Raw genomic sequence first — 16,533 nt, forward strand, 5'->3', positions numbered from 1 at the left:
GCTTGCCTATATACACAAAAGTCAAAAATAGCATGTTATTAATTGATATTTCCTCTGTTTGAAAATTAACGATTAGCAGCTCGGATTATTATGAGATATTCTTGCTTGCTCCACTACAATAGGGGATTTTGTGTTTGGTTCTAGAGGCTAAGACTTATTTGGAAAATATAAAAAGAAATAGGAAAACGTAAAAGGTTATTGATGGTGCATCCTATATTATTGGAAAGGGAAGAATATGGTGCATTTCATACTCTTTTTACGCAATTACTTTCCGATGAAGATTTTCAACTAAATTTATTAACAATTCCATATAATATAGTAGCCATTTTTGAAGAACGCAGGTAGACGGCACTCCATTTGCAGAAAACAGGCAATACGTCCTATAAGGTATTTTAATGGTTCTTCTCAATTATCTATTCAACTGAATTTGATATGTGTATGATATCTTGGTACAATTTATATTGCAGTACCATATTATTTATGATAATCGTTAATTCTTCAACAAATCAAACAATTAAAAATTAAAATTTATACGGATTTCGTTATATGATATTAAAATACGGGTAGAATACTGGGCAAAAGTTATAACTATGTAATACCAATAATTTGGACGTTTCTTCATCTGATTATCGTACCAGATTCTATTTTCTTCCAAGGTAATTAGAGAAACCAAAGAAATACGTGTTTGAGGTTGATGTTGGTTTTGCTGCTACAGGTTTATCTGAAAAAGAAATTTAAATAGTATTTATGGATCTTGCATACAATTCTGTAATTACAAAAAGTGGCAAAATTCTGTGGTGTTGCTCAGTAACAGGATGTAAAGTAAAGTGCCATACCGATGGAGGTAAGTTCGTTTATAAACTTCTATGTTCTATGTTTTAAGTATCATTTGTTACCAGCGTTACCCTTATAATATTTATATACATTTATTTTGTTTATTCAATAATAAATAATATTTATTCTGTTTGCTTAATTTTAGAAAGCGACAATATGGTGGATTTTGATTTAGACCGTAATCTTTTGACAAATGTATAAAAACTAAGTAGATAAGCTGTAAGAAATGCACGCAAACCGAAAGCAATTACCGACATATGCGAGAGACCTGCAAATATTGTACATTCGGAAATTGTTGAATCACCGTATAAGAAGCATTTAACTATAAAAGATATAAATTTACCTCGCCGCACCATCAATAGAAATAGCTTTAAAATTACCGGAAACATCTCAAAATTATTTAACTAATAACATAATAACTTTTGGATCTAAAATAAATTTAAATTGTTTAAAAAACATTTTATATCGATGGTACTTTTAAATACTGTCCATATTACTTTTTCCAGTTGTTCTCCATACATGGCGTTCACAATGAATATTATATTTAATTGATCTCATGCCTTTTATCGAATAAACGTTCAACAACGTCCATTACTGCTTTTAAAAATGTTCGTATAGCGTTTGAAAAATTAATATTATTAATTATTATATATCCTTCTCGAGTTATTAACATTGAACTGGCTATTCACAAAGCCATAATCACTGTTTGGCTATTATCAACCGTATTTGAATGCAGATTTCACCTAACCCTTCTGTTTCAAAATTAGTTTTTTTGATAGTTTTTAAAAGATATATATGTATTTGAAATATGTTGTTGTAAGTGTGAGCTCTACATCTTTTATAAATTCATTTTGAGGTATTTCTGTATATTTTTCAATTTTGTCCCATTTTTTCATTAATATATTTTTCACTATGGTACTAGGAATTTTTGTATATAAAGAAACCACATCTAATGAAATAAATACATATTCGTTAGGAATTTTGATACTTTTAATTTTTTCTTTGAAATCCCATGTGTTTTTTATATAGTATTTGTTTTGGTATAAATTTTTTTTTAAAACATCTTACAAATAATTGGGTAATGGGATAACAGGAGTTTGGATACTTGAAACAATCAGTCGAAGGGGAATGTCAGGTTTGTGGAGAAAAACGAAAAAGCTATAAATGATAAAAGGGATCTAAATAATTTAAGTAAAATGTATAGCTCTATTTTCTAAATTCTAATAAATTCAATATATTTGAGATGTGGAAACCAATGAAAAATTAATTTTTCTTATTGGAACAAAATTCTAAGTTGATTTATTGTCAGTATCAATATCATATTTTGATAAAGACTTAAGGAAACATCAAAATTTATATTTCTTTTAACTATCAAGAAAAAAACTATTTATATATATATATATAATATATATATATATATATATATATATATATATATATATATTGTAATTATATTTATTTCTACCCCTATTATTGTTTTTATTATTGTTTTTATTTTTCTATTGTTGTCGCTAGCACGTTATTTGCCGGGCATGAAACTCATTCTCTCTTTGAGTTCTGGCATAAATAAATAACTTATGGATGTTTTTCCTTTTAACAAATCAATAAAAGTTTTATGTTAAAAGTTAATTGTATTATTTTTAATTCAAATAAAGTTTAATAAAATGTAGTTGAGTACGCCTATGAGTCTAACCTGAAGTTAGCCGTTCCTCTAATTTGATAATTCTACACAGTTATCTGTTATAAATCGACTCAGATGAATATTCTATTATTTAGATGTACAATATAAGGAAAATACTAGAAAATTATGTCAATTTTATATGATATAATCAAGAAGTTCTATTTCTGTGGAAGGATTACATATGATACATTGAACAAAATTTAATTATACTACACAATTCATATTATTTCTACGGAAAAGGAATCTTAACCTCACAAATCAGGAATTTTATCCATTATCAACGTAAGTATAGGTAATATTCCTTTTTTTTTAAATTATTTTATATTGTTACTATTATTATTATTGGCCAATAATATGTGAAGGAACTGACCTGAGATGATAATATCTTGCAATATCAGATCTAAAACTTCTGTGAATTGTCAGTAACAAATCTTCAACTCATTGGATTTTCTTCAGTCCAGATATTTATCTTCCATTCATCTTTAATAATTCGCAATTATTTTGTATTTTGATTCAATTTTAACTTCTATTTCTTATAACTTTGCACTCCCCATTCTCTTTTCTGCTGATACTCTTTTCCAATAACTGATGCCTCTCCTCTTTTTTTTTTTTGACTGACTAGACTTTTGCTCTTGTCTCCTCACAATGTCCTTCACTTTTCAAACACTTGTCAGTTCTTATATTTATGTTTTTAAATAAACTTTTATTTCATTAATAGTTTATGAATTTTCACTATTATGGGTCATTTTGGCAACAGTTTCATATATTTTTTTAAAAAAAATCAATCTTCCACTAAGTTTTATATTAATTTATAATTAATAACATTATTCTATGATACAAATGATTTGTACATATGCAATCCTTTTAGAATATATCATTTTTAATAAATAATTCCTTTTATATAAAATAACTATAATTAATTAACTTGCAAATATCAATTCAATTTCTTTTATTTTTTTATCGATTTTCTGCCTTTAGTTTAATTATTATCTTTAGTAAAACTAATCTCAATAAATTATAAATTTTCATTATGTACCTACTTGCTTTTAGATTTCTGATCATTTCAATATATATATACAGTGCTTTTCAGATAAAAGTATCCACCTTTAATAACTTTTGTAATACTGGTATTTAGAAAAAATCCAAAAACATGTCAATTTATGTTGTAAGGGGCAAGCATTATGGCTTATTTAAACTTACTGGAAAAGCCACCCCCTCACCCCTAGCAGCATCCCCTTTATTTTTTTAAATTACTTTTCATATTTTTTATGTAAAATTTGGATACTCCTCTTTGAGCTGATTTCAAAAATGTATAATACTTGTAGGTTAAAGTGGTTAGTTTATGAGATAAACAATTTTTCTTTTAAGAGCACAAATTTTACTTATTATTTACTTTCACCTTATTTTCCTGTACTAAAATGGGTTGTACAACAGTTCAAACTCTTTAATCTTTTTAACTGTGCTATTTATTCTACTTAAAAAATCCAAACAACAAAAAACTCTACTTTTTATTAAAGTTTGACATTGTCAACTAGAATTTGTAGTCACTATTGATAGTGTAATTTGATACATTATTTATTTTGTTTCTCTGAAATGGTTTACTCTTTGCAAGAAAGAATTGAAATTGTAGGTTTATACTACCAAAATAATAATTGTGCAAGAGCTGCTGCTAGAATATTTAACTAATTACATGACGGAAGACATGCAACTCATAAGTATGTAATTCAACTGATGGAGAAATTTACCACAACAGGGTCTGTTTGCAATAAAGTGCATAAGCGAGAGGGACTCGTAAATAACGAAGCAATCCAAGTGGCAATTTTAGGGCAAGCCAGCTTAGAGGCTCAACAACCCCAATCGTTGTCAACAATAAGTAGAGCGGTGTCTCAACTTCTACAGTTTTCCGAGTTCTACATAAATTCAAGTACCACCCATACAAAGTTAAGTTGGTGCACGAGTTGAATGAAGATGATTTTGATCGTCGTCTAGAGTTTTGCGAATCAATGACGCAAATTATCAATAACAATCCACAATTGTTAAACAATATTTGCTTTTCTGATGAATGCTCATGGTCATTAAATGGCTTAGTAAGTAGGCATAGTTGTAGATATTGGGCTGAAAGTGATCCACATATTATGCGTGAATTCCATACACAACATCCCCAAAAGTTAAACGTTTGGTGTGGTATCCTAGGTGACCACATTGTCGGACCTTTCTTCATCAACGGAAATTTAAATGGTGAATCATATCTTGAGTTACTCAGGGAAGGGGTTGACCCACGTATTACAACAATAATAGAAAATGATGATAACCTTTCCGAAGATTTATTTCAACAAGACGGAGCTCCCCCACACTATGCTATGCCTGTCCGACAATTTTTAAACGAAACATTCCCCGCTCGTTGGATAGGTAGAAGGGGGCAGATGATGGAGTGGCCACCTAGGTCACCGGATTTAACACCCCTAGACTTATTTTTATGGGGGTATTTAAAAACAAAAGTTTATGCTACCCAACCAGAATCTCTGGATGATTTACGAGAGAGGATAGAAAATGAATGTCGACAATTAAATCCAGCCGTATTAAGCAATGTCAGAGAGGCATTTCAAAATAGATTATACCATTGTATGGAAGTGAATGGTACTCATTTTGAACACTTATTGTAACTTCATAATAAATAGCACAGTTAAAAAGATTAAAGAGTTTGAACTGTTGTACAACCTATTTTAGTACAGGCAAATAAGGTGAAAGTAAATAATAAGTAAAATTTGTGCTCTTAAAAGAAAAATTGTTTATCTCATAAACTAACCACTTTAACCTACAAGTATTATACATTTTTGAAATCAGCTCAAAGAGGAGTATCCAAATTTTACATAAAAAATATGAAAAGTAATTTAAAAAAATAAAGGGGATGCTGCTAGGGGTGAGGGGGTGGCTTTTCCATTAAGTTAAAATAAGCCATAATGCTTGCCCCTTACAACATAAATTGACGTGTTTTTGGATTTTTTCTAAATACCAGTATTACAAAAGTTATTAAAGGTGGATACTTTTATCTGAAAAGCACAGTATATATATATAAGAATATCACTTTTAGAAAAACAAATTAACATGTTCAATGAAAATAAATTAACAGAATATGAATTTTTGGAACAGTCTTATAGATACAAGATGAAATATATTTTGGTTTTCCTATGGGTTTAGAATGTAGAATATTTTTCCTGAAATACACTATAAATATATAGTTTATTTTTGTTTGAATGTCTTATTGGCAAATAAATTATATTCAAAAATAAACTGAAAAATACATTTTAAGCAATAATCAAACTAAAACGTGAAACTTCTTGGCATAAGTAAAAAATTATCGATGGGAAAATTAATGTCACTATTATAAAAGCGCGGGGTGCTTTCTTTGACATTTTCTTACTTTGAAAATAAGGTCAGAGGTAAATTTTTTCACTTTTTACATTTTGACTCATTTTGATGGATCTTCATTGAAGGAAACTATCCTACATGCAAAATAAGATGATAGGTGAAAAAATATGTGGCTAAATTTCATATATTTACTATAGTTACTGGGGGGTGATAATACCATTGACATAGAAACATGACGAAACAATATAATTGAACATTTGAAAGATCAAAAGCACAGTCATTTGCAATTAATATAATAATTATTGAAAAATTTTTCAATTTAAAAAAGTGGTATAGATTTTTCTATGCCTTTGTAATCAATTTTATTCAAATATCGTGAATTATTTCTCATTGTTATAAGTGGTTATTATGATACGGTACTTTTGGAAAATAACCAAGTTTAGAGGAGAGTATAACGATTCTTATAATGGGAGGTTACTGTAATCGAAAAGAACTTATTTAATGGCAAGTTTCCGAATCGCACCCCCAAATTACCAGAATTGCAATATGCAGAGTTGTGAACTTTATGTAGAAATGGGTTCAACTAAAAATCGCACTAAAACTGACCGACCAAAAACTGAAACTGGTAAGATGAGAAATTCTTGGAGGTTTAACAAAGTATAGTAGAAAATTCACGTACATACTTCGTTGCGTTTTGACATTTTGGACGGTTCATTTCTGTTTAATAACCGAATAAATAAGTAGTTACCCAGATTTTCCAGGAAATGAGAAAAATTAACTAACGTGCTATTATCAAATATTTGTTTTTGAAAGTTGGTACGTCTGGGTAAATGGAAGAGGTGTTAGACATTGTGTTCGGATACTTCACTATCATTAATGACCATAAAATTTTGGGCAGCTGAATTAATATTGATATAAGAGTGTTCGGGTCGGCCAAAAACTGCGACAACCAGAGATATCATCGAAAGAATCAATCAAATGGTACTACGATATTAATACGCATATAATACGTATAACACATCGTTATTATGAAATTTATTTAGTTTGAAAAATAATTATTTTTTTATAGGGTTCCAGAAATACTGTTTTCAATAAAATATAATTACCGTAACGCATATTAAGAATGAGTTTTTCAAATTATTACTCACTTTATTCTTTTTTTACTTTATTATTTAATTTTTATCTTGTAATCAAAAATTTTTATTTTGATAGAAATTTATTTATTTGAAATTATTTCAAAATGTAAATAAAACCCTTTCGGTTCCCGTTATTCCAGGATTTATTTTTTAAACCAAACTATAACAAACATTCGATAAAGCTGTGAAAGTATTGAATTAATGCTATTTATTTAGGCATATATTATTTTTTGCAAAATCTACTTTGGTATGTTAATTCGACCCAATCATAAATAAATTAAATAAAATTCAAATATATGGAATATGTTTGTTGCCGTTAAATTCCTTTTAATAATAAATTGACAAAATGCCTGTCAAAACTATATTGAATAATCAATACGTTAAATGTAAAATAGTTTATAAGTAATTGCTTCATAAAGTGAATCGTTTTAATATTATTGATAATTGAGGTTGAAATACTCGGTTAGTAACCAGTTGAAATATTTTAACGTGTATAACAAACCAATGGCTTGCAATATTTATTAGATATAAAGTGAAGACACCACAGTTTTTGAATAAAATAATGAAAGAACAACAACTTCACTGACAAACTGAATTATTGTTTATTCATGACAGTTCGCTGTTTTTGTATTCTCACGTTATTGATAGTGATTCAAGGTGAGATAAAAAATATTTCACGTGATGGACTTGCAAGTGCTATTAACACTCATGGAAATAGGTGTTAAATAAGTTTGAGTGGCACGCTAAAAACGCGTGAATCAATTTACGAACATTGGCACGGTATCGAGCCAAAGAAAATATGGACAAGGACGTTTTTGAGTTAGAGTCGATTTACTAAACCATAGCGATAATTTTTTTTTATATAATTATTGTATAAGTCAAGCTATAGCGTGTTAAAAGCAGGGAGCAGTATTACTCTATATAGTAACTCTAATCGTGAACAATCAACATTGGCGGCCAAGTCACGATTTTATTGATTAAGTAATGATGGATACCCTGGTGAGCTATACGCTTTGTCAATGTAAGTTTGGATAAAATGTCAGTTATGCCGATGGGTATGGGTGGTAAGTGGGTATGAACCTAGTTGTGATTTGGTCAGTCGTAGCAGGTTAGAGCCTCACAGCATATTTCTAACCTAGACAAACGGCTATCCAGATCAAATGAATCGAGTCCAAATGAAAGACATAAATATGATGAGATATGCAGAAATAATCCAGGCAATGGGATGTAATAATAATAATGTTAACAGATTATGAAATTAAAATTTTGCTCTCTTTATTGTCTATCCAATGTTTTATGGTTTATATCATACATTACAAAACGTTTTTTGTGGTAGGGAAGCCCACGATGCTAAATGGGGATTCACTCGAGCTTCATAGAGACCTATTGCGTTGTAAAGCTTACATGCTAAAACGAAAATAAGTGAAAAAGGTTTGGCACTATCGGCGCGTCCCAATTATTTCTTGACAATTTGTTCATGTAATGATAAATGACCTCAAATGACTAGAATTGACGTCCATTGAAGCCAATTGACGTTTATTGTTATTTTATGTTGAGCGATGTCTTGTGATGTCCATTAAGGTCGATTGATGCCGATTTACGTCAATTGATGTCATTTGAGGTCTTTTGGCCAATAAGATCACATTTTGGGTAATTTAATCAATTTTTTCCTATTAATGTTCAAAATTTCTTTCGTTTCGGCACATCTACAGCTATACAGGAATTAAATGTAAAAACTCGAGCTCCCTACATACTTCCTGTGAAGAGATATCGTTGCCACCGATAGACTGACAAAACGGTAGTAAAAAATGTGATAAAGAATATTTGCTGATATCAAAATCCAAAGTTGTTAATTTATAAAACCGGAAACGTTTGACTGATATGTATCAAGAATTTACTCTATTGATTATTTTTGCACAAAATGTGCAAAAAATGTTATATAATATATATTTTTTCACCGGTGGTCAGATATTCTAAGGGGCCTATAAAAAGCACTACAAATGTGTAAAAAAAATCAATATTTTGAAAACTCGAGAGTGTCAGATTAAGATATATATGGCCCATCTTTATGTCCTAGACGTGATGACTCATAATCTGATGATTATCTAGAGGGATTCACCTAATGTTACAAAAAACATTTTTTTTTAAATCATTGAACTTATTTAATTGAAAAACACAAGAATAGCATGCAAATAAAAAATACCGTTCTATTATTGGAAACAGGTACTAGCAATCTGAATGCATTATCTAGAAGGGCACACACATAAAATGAATATTTAACAGATATAAACTAAATAAGTTTACAATAATAAAAATGAATTGAATAACATTACAATATACGATATATATCAAGTGATACGCGAAATGAAATTTTTGCACTGTACCAACTAAGCATAAATTGAATAAACTTGGATCTTAGTCACGAATCTAAATTGAAATTATATCTAACAATCTAATAAGTATTGAGATAAAAATAGTTTTGAAAACTGGGTACGTAAAAACATATATGTGTGTCCTAAATATTTATTAATCAATAAAGTTTGAAATAAACAAAACAAAATCTCACATTTTGAGCTTTGTATTTTTGTTTGTGACGAAAAAATATATTCTCACAATTATAATTAGTATAAATACTTGGGCAGCATTTATTTTAAACAACCTTCATTTTATTCAACTTCAACTCTAAACAACAAAAAGAACGATAAACAACACGATTGATATGTAAACTACTTGTAGTACAAAAATCGTTCGTCGCATCCTGAATATGTGCGTAATCAAGCATATTCATTATAGCGGTCCTAAATTGGTTACTAACTGATTCGGAATCGATTCTAAATTGACCCGCGAACAAAGCTGCCTGTAGCTGCCACGAACGAGTCTGTGATCGGGTGTGATGCCGTCATGGGGACAGAAACCAGAGTGAGAAAGTAATAGATAGGGAAAGAATGAGAGAGGGATAGACTCATCACGTAGCTACACGTATTAAATTTTATCGAGGGATTTTTGATATTTCGGCTATTGAAAATCGTCAGGCTATACATTTTTTTTTAAATTAGCCACTCTCGTAAATGTAGAGATGATGTTTTCTTCACAACTTTGTTGCCTTCCACTTTCTTTGCGTCACTCGTAAATTGTCAGATTAGTGGAATAAATAATATTTAGCATGGAATTAAGTCACCATACCGTGAACTGCGCGTTCGAGAAATTCTGATGGTCAATTTTTCTTTACTAATCTGATCTTTCACCATTGACAGGCGGCATTAGATATGGGGCTCGTATTTGGTGGAGGTACTTAACCGGATACAAATTATCCCCCTGTGTATTACTCTGCCGCGCTTTAGTAGATCCCGAAATCACTGCTTGAGCTCCCCTACGATTGGTATAGTTAAAACCCATAATATTGCCGTCATGTGCTTCCTAATTTGCTTCAAAACATTTTAATGTAGATTTTTCTATTTCGGAAAATATGCCGTACAGGTTATTTTTAAGTAATTTAATATGAAAAAATACCCCCAATACCTGAGAAATGCTTTTATAATCCTCGTCATTACATACGGCTGCCAAATCTATACATTCACAAAAGAAAACATCGATAAAACAAAAAAAAACAATCAAATCCAAGGAAAGACAAATATTAAACATCAAACTGTTAGACAGGAAAAGAAATAGCTGGATCCCTAACATAATAAATGTAAGCGATATCTCTAGACAGGTGGCAGAGTTAAACGGAAAATTCGCAAGATTTTTCTTAAAACAAAACGACGGTCGACGAAATAAAATATTAATATACCGGAGACTGTGGAACTATAAGAGGAAGACCACAAATGCATTGGTTAGACCATTTGAAAAAACTCACTGGATCAAAATGGATGTAACTATCCCAAGAGAGATATTGAATATTTAAATTGTTCTTATTACAAGTCTGCTTAGACTTAGACTTAGAAATGGAGAATGCTAGATTTGACAACATAATTTATAACTTTCCATATCTTTGATCAGTAGTTTGTTCAAATGAGTAGCTTTAACCTCCAATATAAATTTGATCTAGTATTTACAAGGGCAGGTTGAGAAGTCCGTCACTTTAAGATGTTTTTGGAAGAACAACTACTTGCTTTTTCAAGGAAATGTCCGTTACGCTCTATAGATTTTGTTGAACGTTTCTCCAATTTGTTTTATTCCTTCTAGAAAATTTCATAGTTCAAATCCAATTTATTTCCGCTGTGTAATTTTTTTCGGTTTGGAAAATCCGTTGGTTAAATCGGAGTTAAATCCGTTGATTTTTAAAGAGTACATATGCACTCTTATAATGTCAAATTTCTTCAAAGTAACACTAAGTTGGCGTATTATTCACTGATGATTGTTTTATATTTTTGAAGGTAGTCAATGTATATGTATTTATAGGTTTGGGGTCTCGTATACACTTCATTTCAAAGGATCTATCGTGTCCCCCTCTATTGCTGCGATACTGGAGAACCCAGAGCTTACTGCTGATCCATTAATCCCAGTCCTTTCGAATGGTGTAAAACGTGGGATGGCTTTAATTGCCAGAGATCGTAGTTTTCTATTTCAAGCCCTCCCAGGTGTAGTGCTCTGGAGTTTCCTTAGTTTTTCACACATGCCGCATTATCTACTATAATTAGCGTCTTTATGTGTTTGTTGAGGCGACAGTGCCCCGATAGAACTCCTGTTAGTATTCGTAGATTGCTCTTACTTAAGTTGATACATTCAGCAAATCTACTCTGGTTATAATTTCCCAGAAAGTCTTTGCCTGTCTCAGCCCCTGTACGTTGTCCCAATAATTGGTTTCGCTCCTACCTACCTTCTTTTCCAGTGCTTTTTTCATTGTTCTGTAGCTGATACCACAGAACGGTTCAGGTCCTATGAAGGGCTTAATTCCAAGTAACCAACTGCTGTTTTAATCCTGGTATAAGGCGATGTATTCACGTTCCAGCAAACCATTAAAAATCATGTTTATAAAATTTTAACTTAATCTTGAGAACTCATAAGAGCTTGTCTAATTGTATTTCAAAATTATAATTCTTTAGATTTATAATTTCTAGCAATTATTTAAATAATTTTTGCTTAAACTATATGGCCCGGGGTTGCCCTATGGCAATATTCATTTATATTATCAGGTTCAGAGTTAAATAAATTGAGTTGAAATGGTTTTCTGAACTAATTTGCCGATTTTTCCTGGACTATTCATCATTGTTAAACAAAATTGTTACTTTTGTCCTCGTTTAGTTTTTCTATATATGCTGGTCTGGTCGTTATTATTCAATTATTTTCTCTGTATAAACAAAAAATTGATCATTGACTTTTTTTTATTAACTACCAAATAATAAGGTGAGAATTAGGTATATTTTCAGTAAATTTCTACGTATGTATGTAAATATACTCACCGCAGAGCCCAGAGAATCTAATAGATTCGGTTAATCCATTTTTATTGCAGTTTGGGTATCCTTTCGCGTAGGGCGGTTGCCCTAACACATTTCCCCTGAGAAAGAAAAGAAAAAATTCTATCAGTTCGATTCTCACGTTTGGAAAATTTGATTATAAGAGGGATTCACTTTACATCGTAATCAAAGGTCGTGACTTATAAAAAAGGAGTAGAAGTTTTTATTGAAAAAAAGTTCTTTCTCTACAAAAAACGTTAGTATTTAGAAGCGAGTTTTATTTCTAATTGAACTTAAAACATTTAACAGACCGTTAAAGGAATGATAAAATACAATTCTAATGAGTGTTCCATATTTGGGTAGCAAAGCTTTAGCTATTTAAATTACTAGTACACTTTTAATATATTTTCTTATTGAAATGTTAAATATAATGTAACGGGTACACAGTCGCATGTCATTTGATAGCGATGGACATAATTTAATGTAATGGAGAATATTTGGTAGACAAATATGACAGACGGGAACGTCGAATGTGTGTCGGCTATTGTGTTTGTCTTGGGAGTTAGTAAGCGACACTAGGGTAATCAAATACTTGCGTCCAAGAGGGTTGATACCAGAGAAAATGTCTGTGGAGTACCCATAAGCGCTGCCACATACTAACATGTTAGAGTACATTATCTCGTGTTGGAATAACATGTGTGACTATTATTCAAATGTATGAAGATGAAGGATGCAGTATGTCTACTCATTGGATACCACGAATGATGCATAGATTGGCATTCTTTTAACGAAGTAGGACAAAATAAACACAATTCTCTTGCAATATTAGTAACAATATACGAGTCATGGATCCATCAATATGATGTAGATACAAAAATGTAATGGGTTTCATCACCGTCGAAAACATTCAAGACGCATCCATCAGCCAGAAAGGTCGTGCCAACTGTATTTGAGGAGATGCTAGGGGGTAATTTTAGTAGATTAGTTGCCAATGGGAGGCACAATTACATTATGCTAACTCAGTTCCAAAATTACGTGAGATGATAAAGGAGAAACGCAGTAGGAAGTTACGGAGAGATGTTATTTTGTACCAGGATAACGCATCCAATCACAGGTTCACCAAAGCAATTTTCTGATGATGATTATATAATTTTATAAAGACTTTTCCATCAGGACCTTCTCACTTTTCGGTGATCGGTAACTATGGTTTGGAGGGCGAGAATGGTTAAATTAAGTGCATAGACTTAAAGAAGATTATGTTGGGAAATAAATTGATGTAGATAATATTTTGTTTCTTTGTTAATTTGGAAACTTTTCAGACAAACCTCATAGCGAATGCTGATCTTTTCATCTAAGCTAAGTCGTTTCTTACATTCCCAGTTTGTGAAGTATGTTTTAATATTTCACGTTTTGATATATCTCGGGTACTGCAATAAAAATTTAACTAGCACTATTTTATTGTGATAGTCTTCAAATGTGAGACTATAAAATTACTTGGGACTGGTACTAAAAAGGAGAATCTTCAATAATATATAAACTGGCAGGTTTATTTCTCAATTTACAACGTAAAGAGAAAGTCTTAAAATTTATAATATTTTTTAATTTACATGATATTCAGTTTAAGACAAATTATTTATATTGTTTGAATATTTTTCATCAGTTGTGTGACTATTCTAACATGCAACACCAAGATTAATGATGACCAATGAGAAAATTAAAGGTTTAGCTGCTGATATTTTGACACAAAAACGCGTTTATGGAGTTCAAATGACTAGATTCTAAGCAAATTACTATAATGTTGTTGATCTACTATAATTTGGCGCTCGATACGGATATTTGATAAATTGTGGGGGAGCTTAAATCGTTATTTGGTTTGGAAATAACATCCGAAGAAAAAAGCGAAATAAGAGAATCTGCCAGTAATGATGGTAATCAGAATATATACTATACGATAAACTGAGAATTATCTTTGTAGAAAAAATGGAACATTGAATTTTTTACCCTAAACATAATGAAATATATTGGTGAACGAAAATGTAACCAAGCATTTTTATAAATAAAATATAGAATTTTGAATACACCATCCAACTATTCACTTATTAGCGAAATCTATAGAATCATAAAACTGATGAAAGTGATAGTATTGGAATAATACTACCAATTAGGTATTTGTTGAGATTTGGCATCTCAAACTAGCCTTAATTAACAGAGAAATACTTGGATGATCTCGAAAATCAGTGTTAGATTACACAGAGCTAACAAAAAATCAATTTTGGAAAGGTTTTTCAGTTTAATAGCTGAATCTCATTAATTTTTGCGAAGAAAATCCAAATCTGGTCTTAGCTCTTGTACCACTCAGCTTTGAACGAATTTACTTGTACTTATTATAAAGTATGAAATGGTAGAAATACTGAAACATTTACATAATTTACATGGTTTCCATTGACTGCAGGCTATATGAAACAGTATATACATATAACAGGTATCAGCTAGAATGATTTTTACTTTCTTTCTCTCCTTTTCTTGTGTAGCTTTTCTGCAATTAGACGCTTCCTGAACTTCTCGATGAAGCAATCATCATGCTCTGTTCCAGCGGTTTAGATAGCGTTTTCCATCATGTTCTTTTGAAAACGCTTCACCTTGTTCGTAAAGTAATCAAGCGACTATTCAGCAAGCAAATAATCTAATTTATTGAACTTCTTTGATGTCATTGTTTATTCAAAGTCCAACATCATTTGCTAGCGTCAGCTCCAATAAATTTACCTTCATCTAGTTTAGCTTTTGACACGGGAAATTTGTCAGAGATATTTGAAACTTACTCCGTATTCAAGTTAATCTTTCAAAAACTATTTTATACTACTTGACTTTAAATGTAAAGGTAGTTGGATTGCGATATTTGCGTATAATTTATTGAGATACGAAAAAGGTGAAAATCGCTGGGATCAAAATCAGTGCTTTAGGGTGTGTGATTAAACAACTCCCAGCCGAATTCCGTTGAAACAGCCGTCTTTATGTGGACGAGCATTGTCATATAGGAGCACAACACCTGCTTTAAGCATTCCACGGCTTCGTGTTGCAGTGATTCATAGTATTGTTAAGCCTTTACTGTTTTACCAAGTGGGAGAAAGTCGATGAGCAGAATGCCATTCCTATTCCAGAACACACCGTTCACATCACTTTCTGTTTGTATTTCGCCTTGACCGGATATCTAATATCCAGTCAATGCATTGACTGCTACTTGGTATCCATACAGAAGTGCGAAATCCAAGTCTCTTTCAGCACTTATACGGCTGCAAATATATTTCAGACTTATAAAGGAAAGGTTTAGTTGTCGCGAACTCTAAAGATAAAAGTCTTCTGAAAGAATATAAATAGCTTGAGGTAATGAAACTAGGCTTATGGCCTAGTCTAAAGTAATTCTCTTAACATTAAATTTATAATCTATAAATGGAAATATAGTTTAACACCAGAAAATAATTTTAGTGATAGACGAAACACTTACCCTGGACCGTAATTGCAAACATAGTTCTTCGTATATCCTTTAGAAGGATCATAGTAAAAAGAATATCCGCATCCAATTAAATTCGTTTCAGCCCATATAAGCTGGAATTAAAATAAATGATGAATCAATAAATAAGTACATCAATAAATATTATCACAAACTGTATATCTATATATTTGGATAAATAAATCTTTCCCACGCAATTTAATAATTTTCATATTGTCGGTTTTTAGCACAATATTAATAAAATAATGATTTTATACTTTACTATTCCTACGCAGATTATGTGGTATTTACAAGTAGAACTAAAAAGGAACTAGAGAAAAGGATTCTATTCTTTAAAAAGAAAGAAGAAGAATATGGACTACACATAAATAAACAAAAGACCTAATATATGGACATGGGAAGGGATTGGAATAACTCGAAGCAATTAAAATCACGACAGAGCATAACAGGGAGTTAGTTTTGATAAAGTCCATGAGTTCGAACATGACAGTGACATGGAGGAGATGAAACCAGGGAATTTTTAAAAATGCTGGCGTGAGGGAACAAAACGTTTGTAGCCCTAGGAGGACTATTAAGATCAAAAGTTAGTTCAAGAGTCACCTAGTTACG

At 31.0% G+C, this 16,533-nt stretch overlaps 1 protein-coding gene and 1 long non-coding RNA gene across 3 annotated transcripts in view; one reads left to right on the top strand and one right to left on the bottom strand.

Annotated features, from left to right (window-relative positions):
* Positions 1–253: 253 nt before the first annotated feature.
* LOC130900766 (venom allergen 5 2-like) overlaps positions 254–16,533 on the bottom strand; it is a 90,548-nt gene continuing 74,268 nt past the window's right edge. For both annotated transcript variants that reach the window (XM_057811631.1, XM_057811632.1), the window contains 3 exons: positions 15,919–16,019; positions 12,423–12,517; positions 254–721 (listed from right to left, as the gene is read on the bottom strand). In XM_057811631.1, the coding sequence (XP_057667614.1) occupies positions 642–721; positions 12,423–12,517; positions 15,919–16,019 (276 nt within the window). In that variant the 3' untranslated portion in view covers positions 254–641. The remainder of the gene's footprint in view (positions 722–12,422; positions 12,518–15,918; positions 16,020–16,533) is intronic.
* Positions 2,342–16,533, top strand: part of LOC130900767 (uncharacterized) — a 32,883-nt gene continuing 18,691 nt past the window's right edge. The window contains exon 1 of the long non-coding RNA XR_009060217.1: positions 2,342–2,797. This is a non-coding gene — a long non-coding RNA (uncharacterized LOC130900767). The remainder of the gene's footprint in view (positions 2,798–16,533) is intronic.

Source organism: Diorhabda carinulata, chromosome X (genome assembly GCF_026250575.1).
Source record: "Diorhabda carinulata isolate Delta chromosome X, icDioCari1.1, whole genome shotgun sequence".
NCBI classification, from domain to species: Eukaryota; Metazoa; Arthropoda; class Insecta; order Coleoptera; family Chrysomelidae; genus Diorhabda; species Diorhabda carinulata.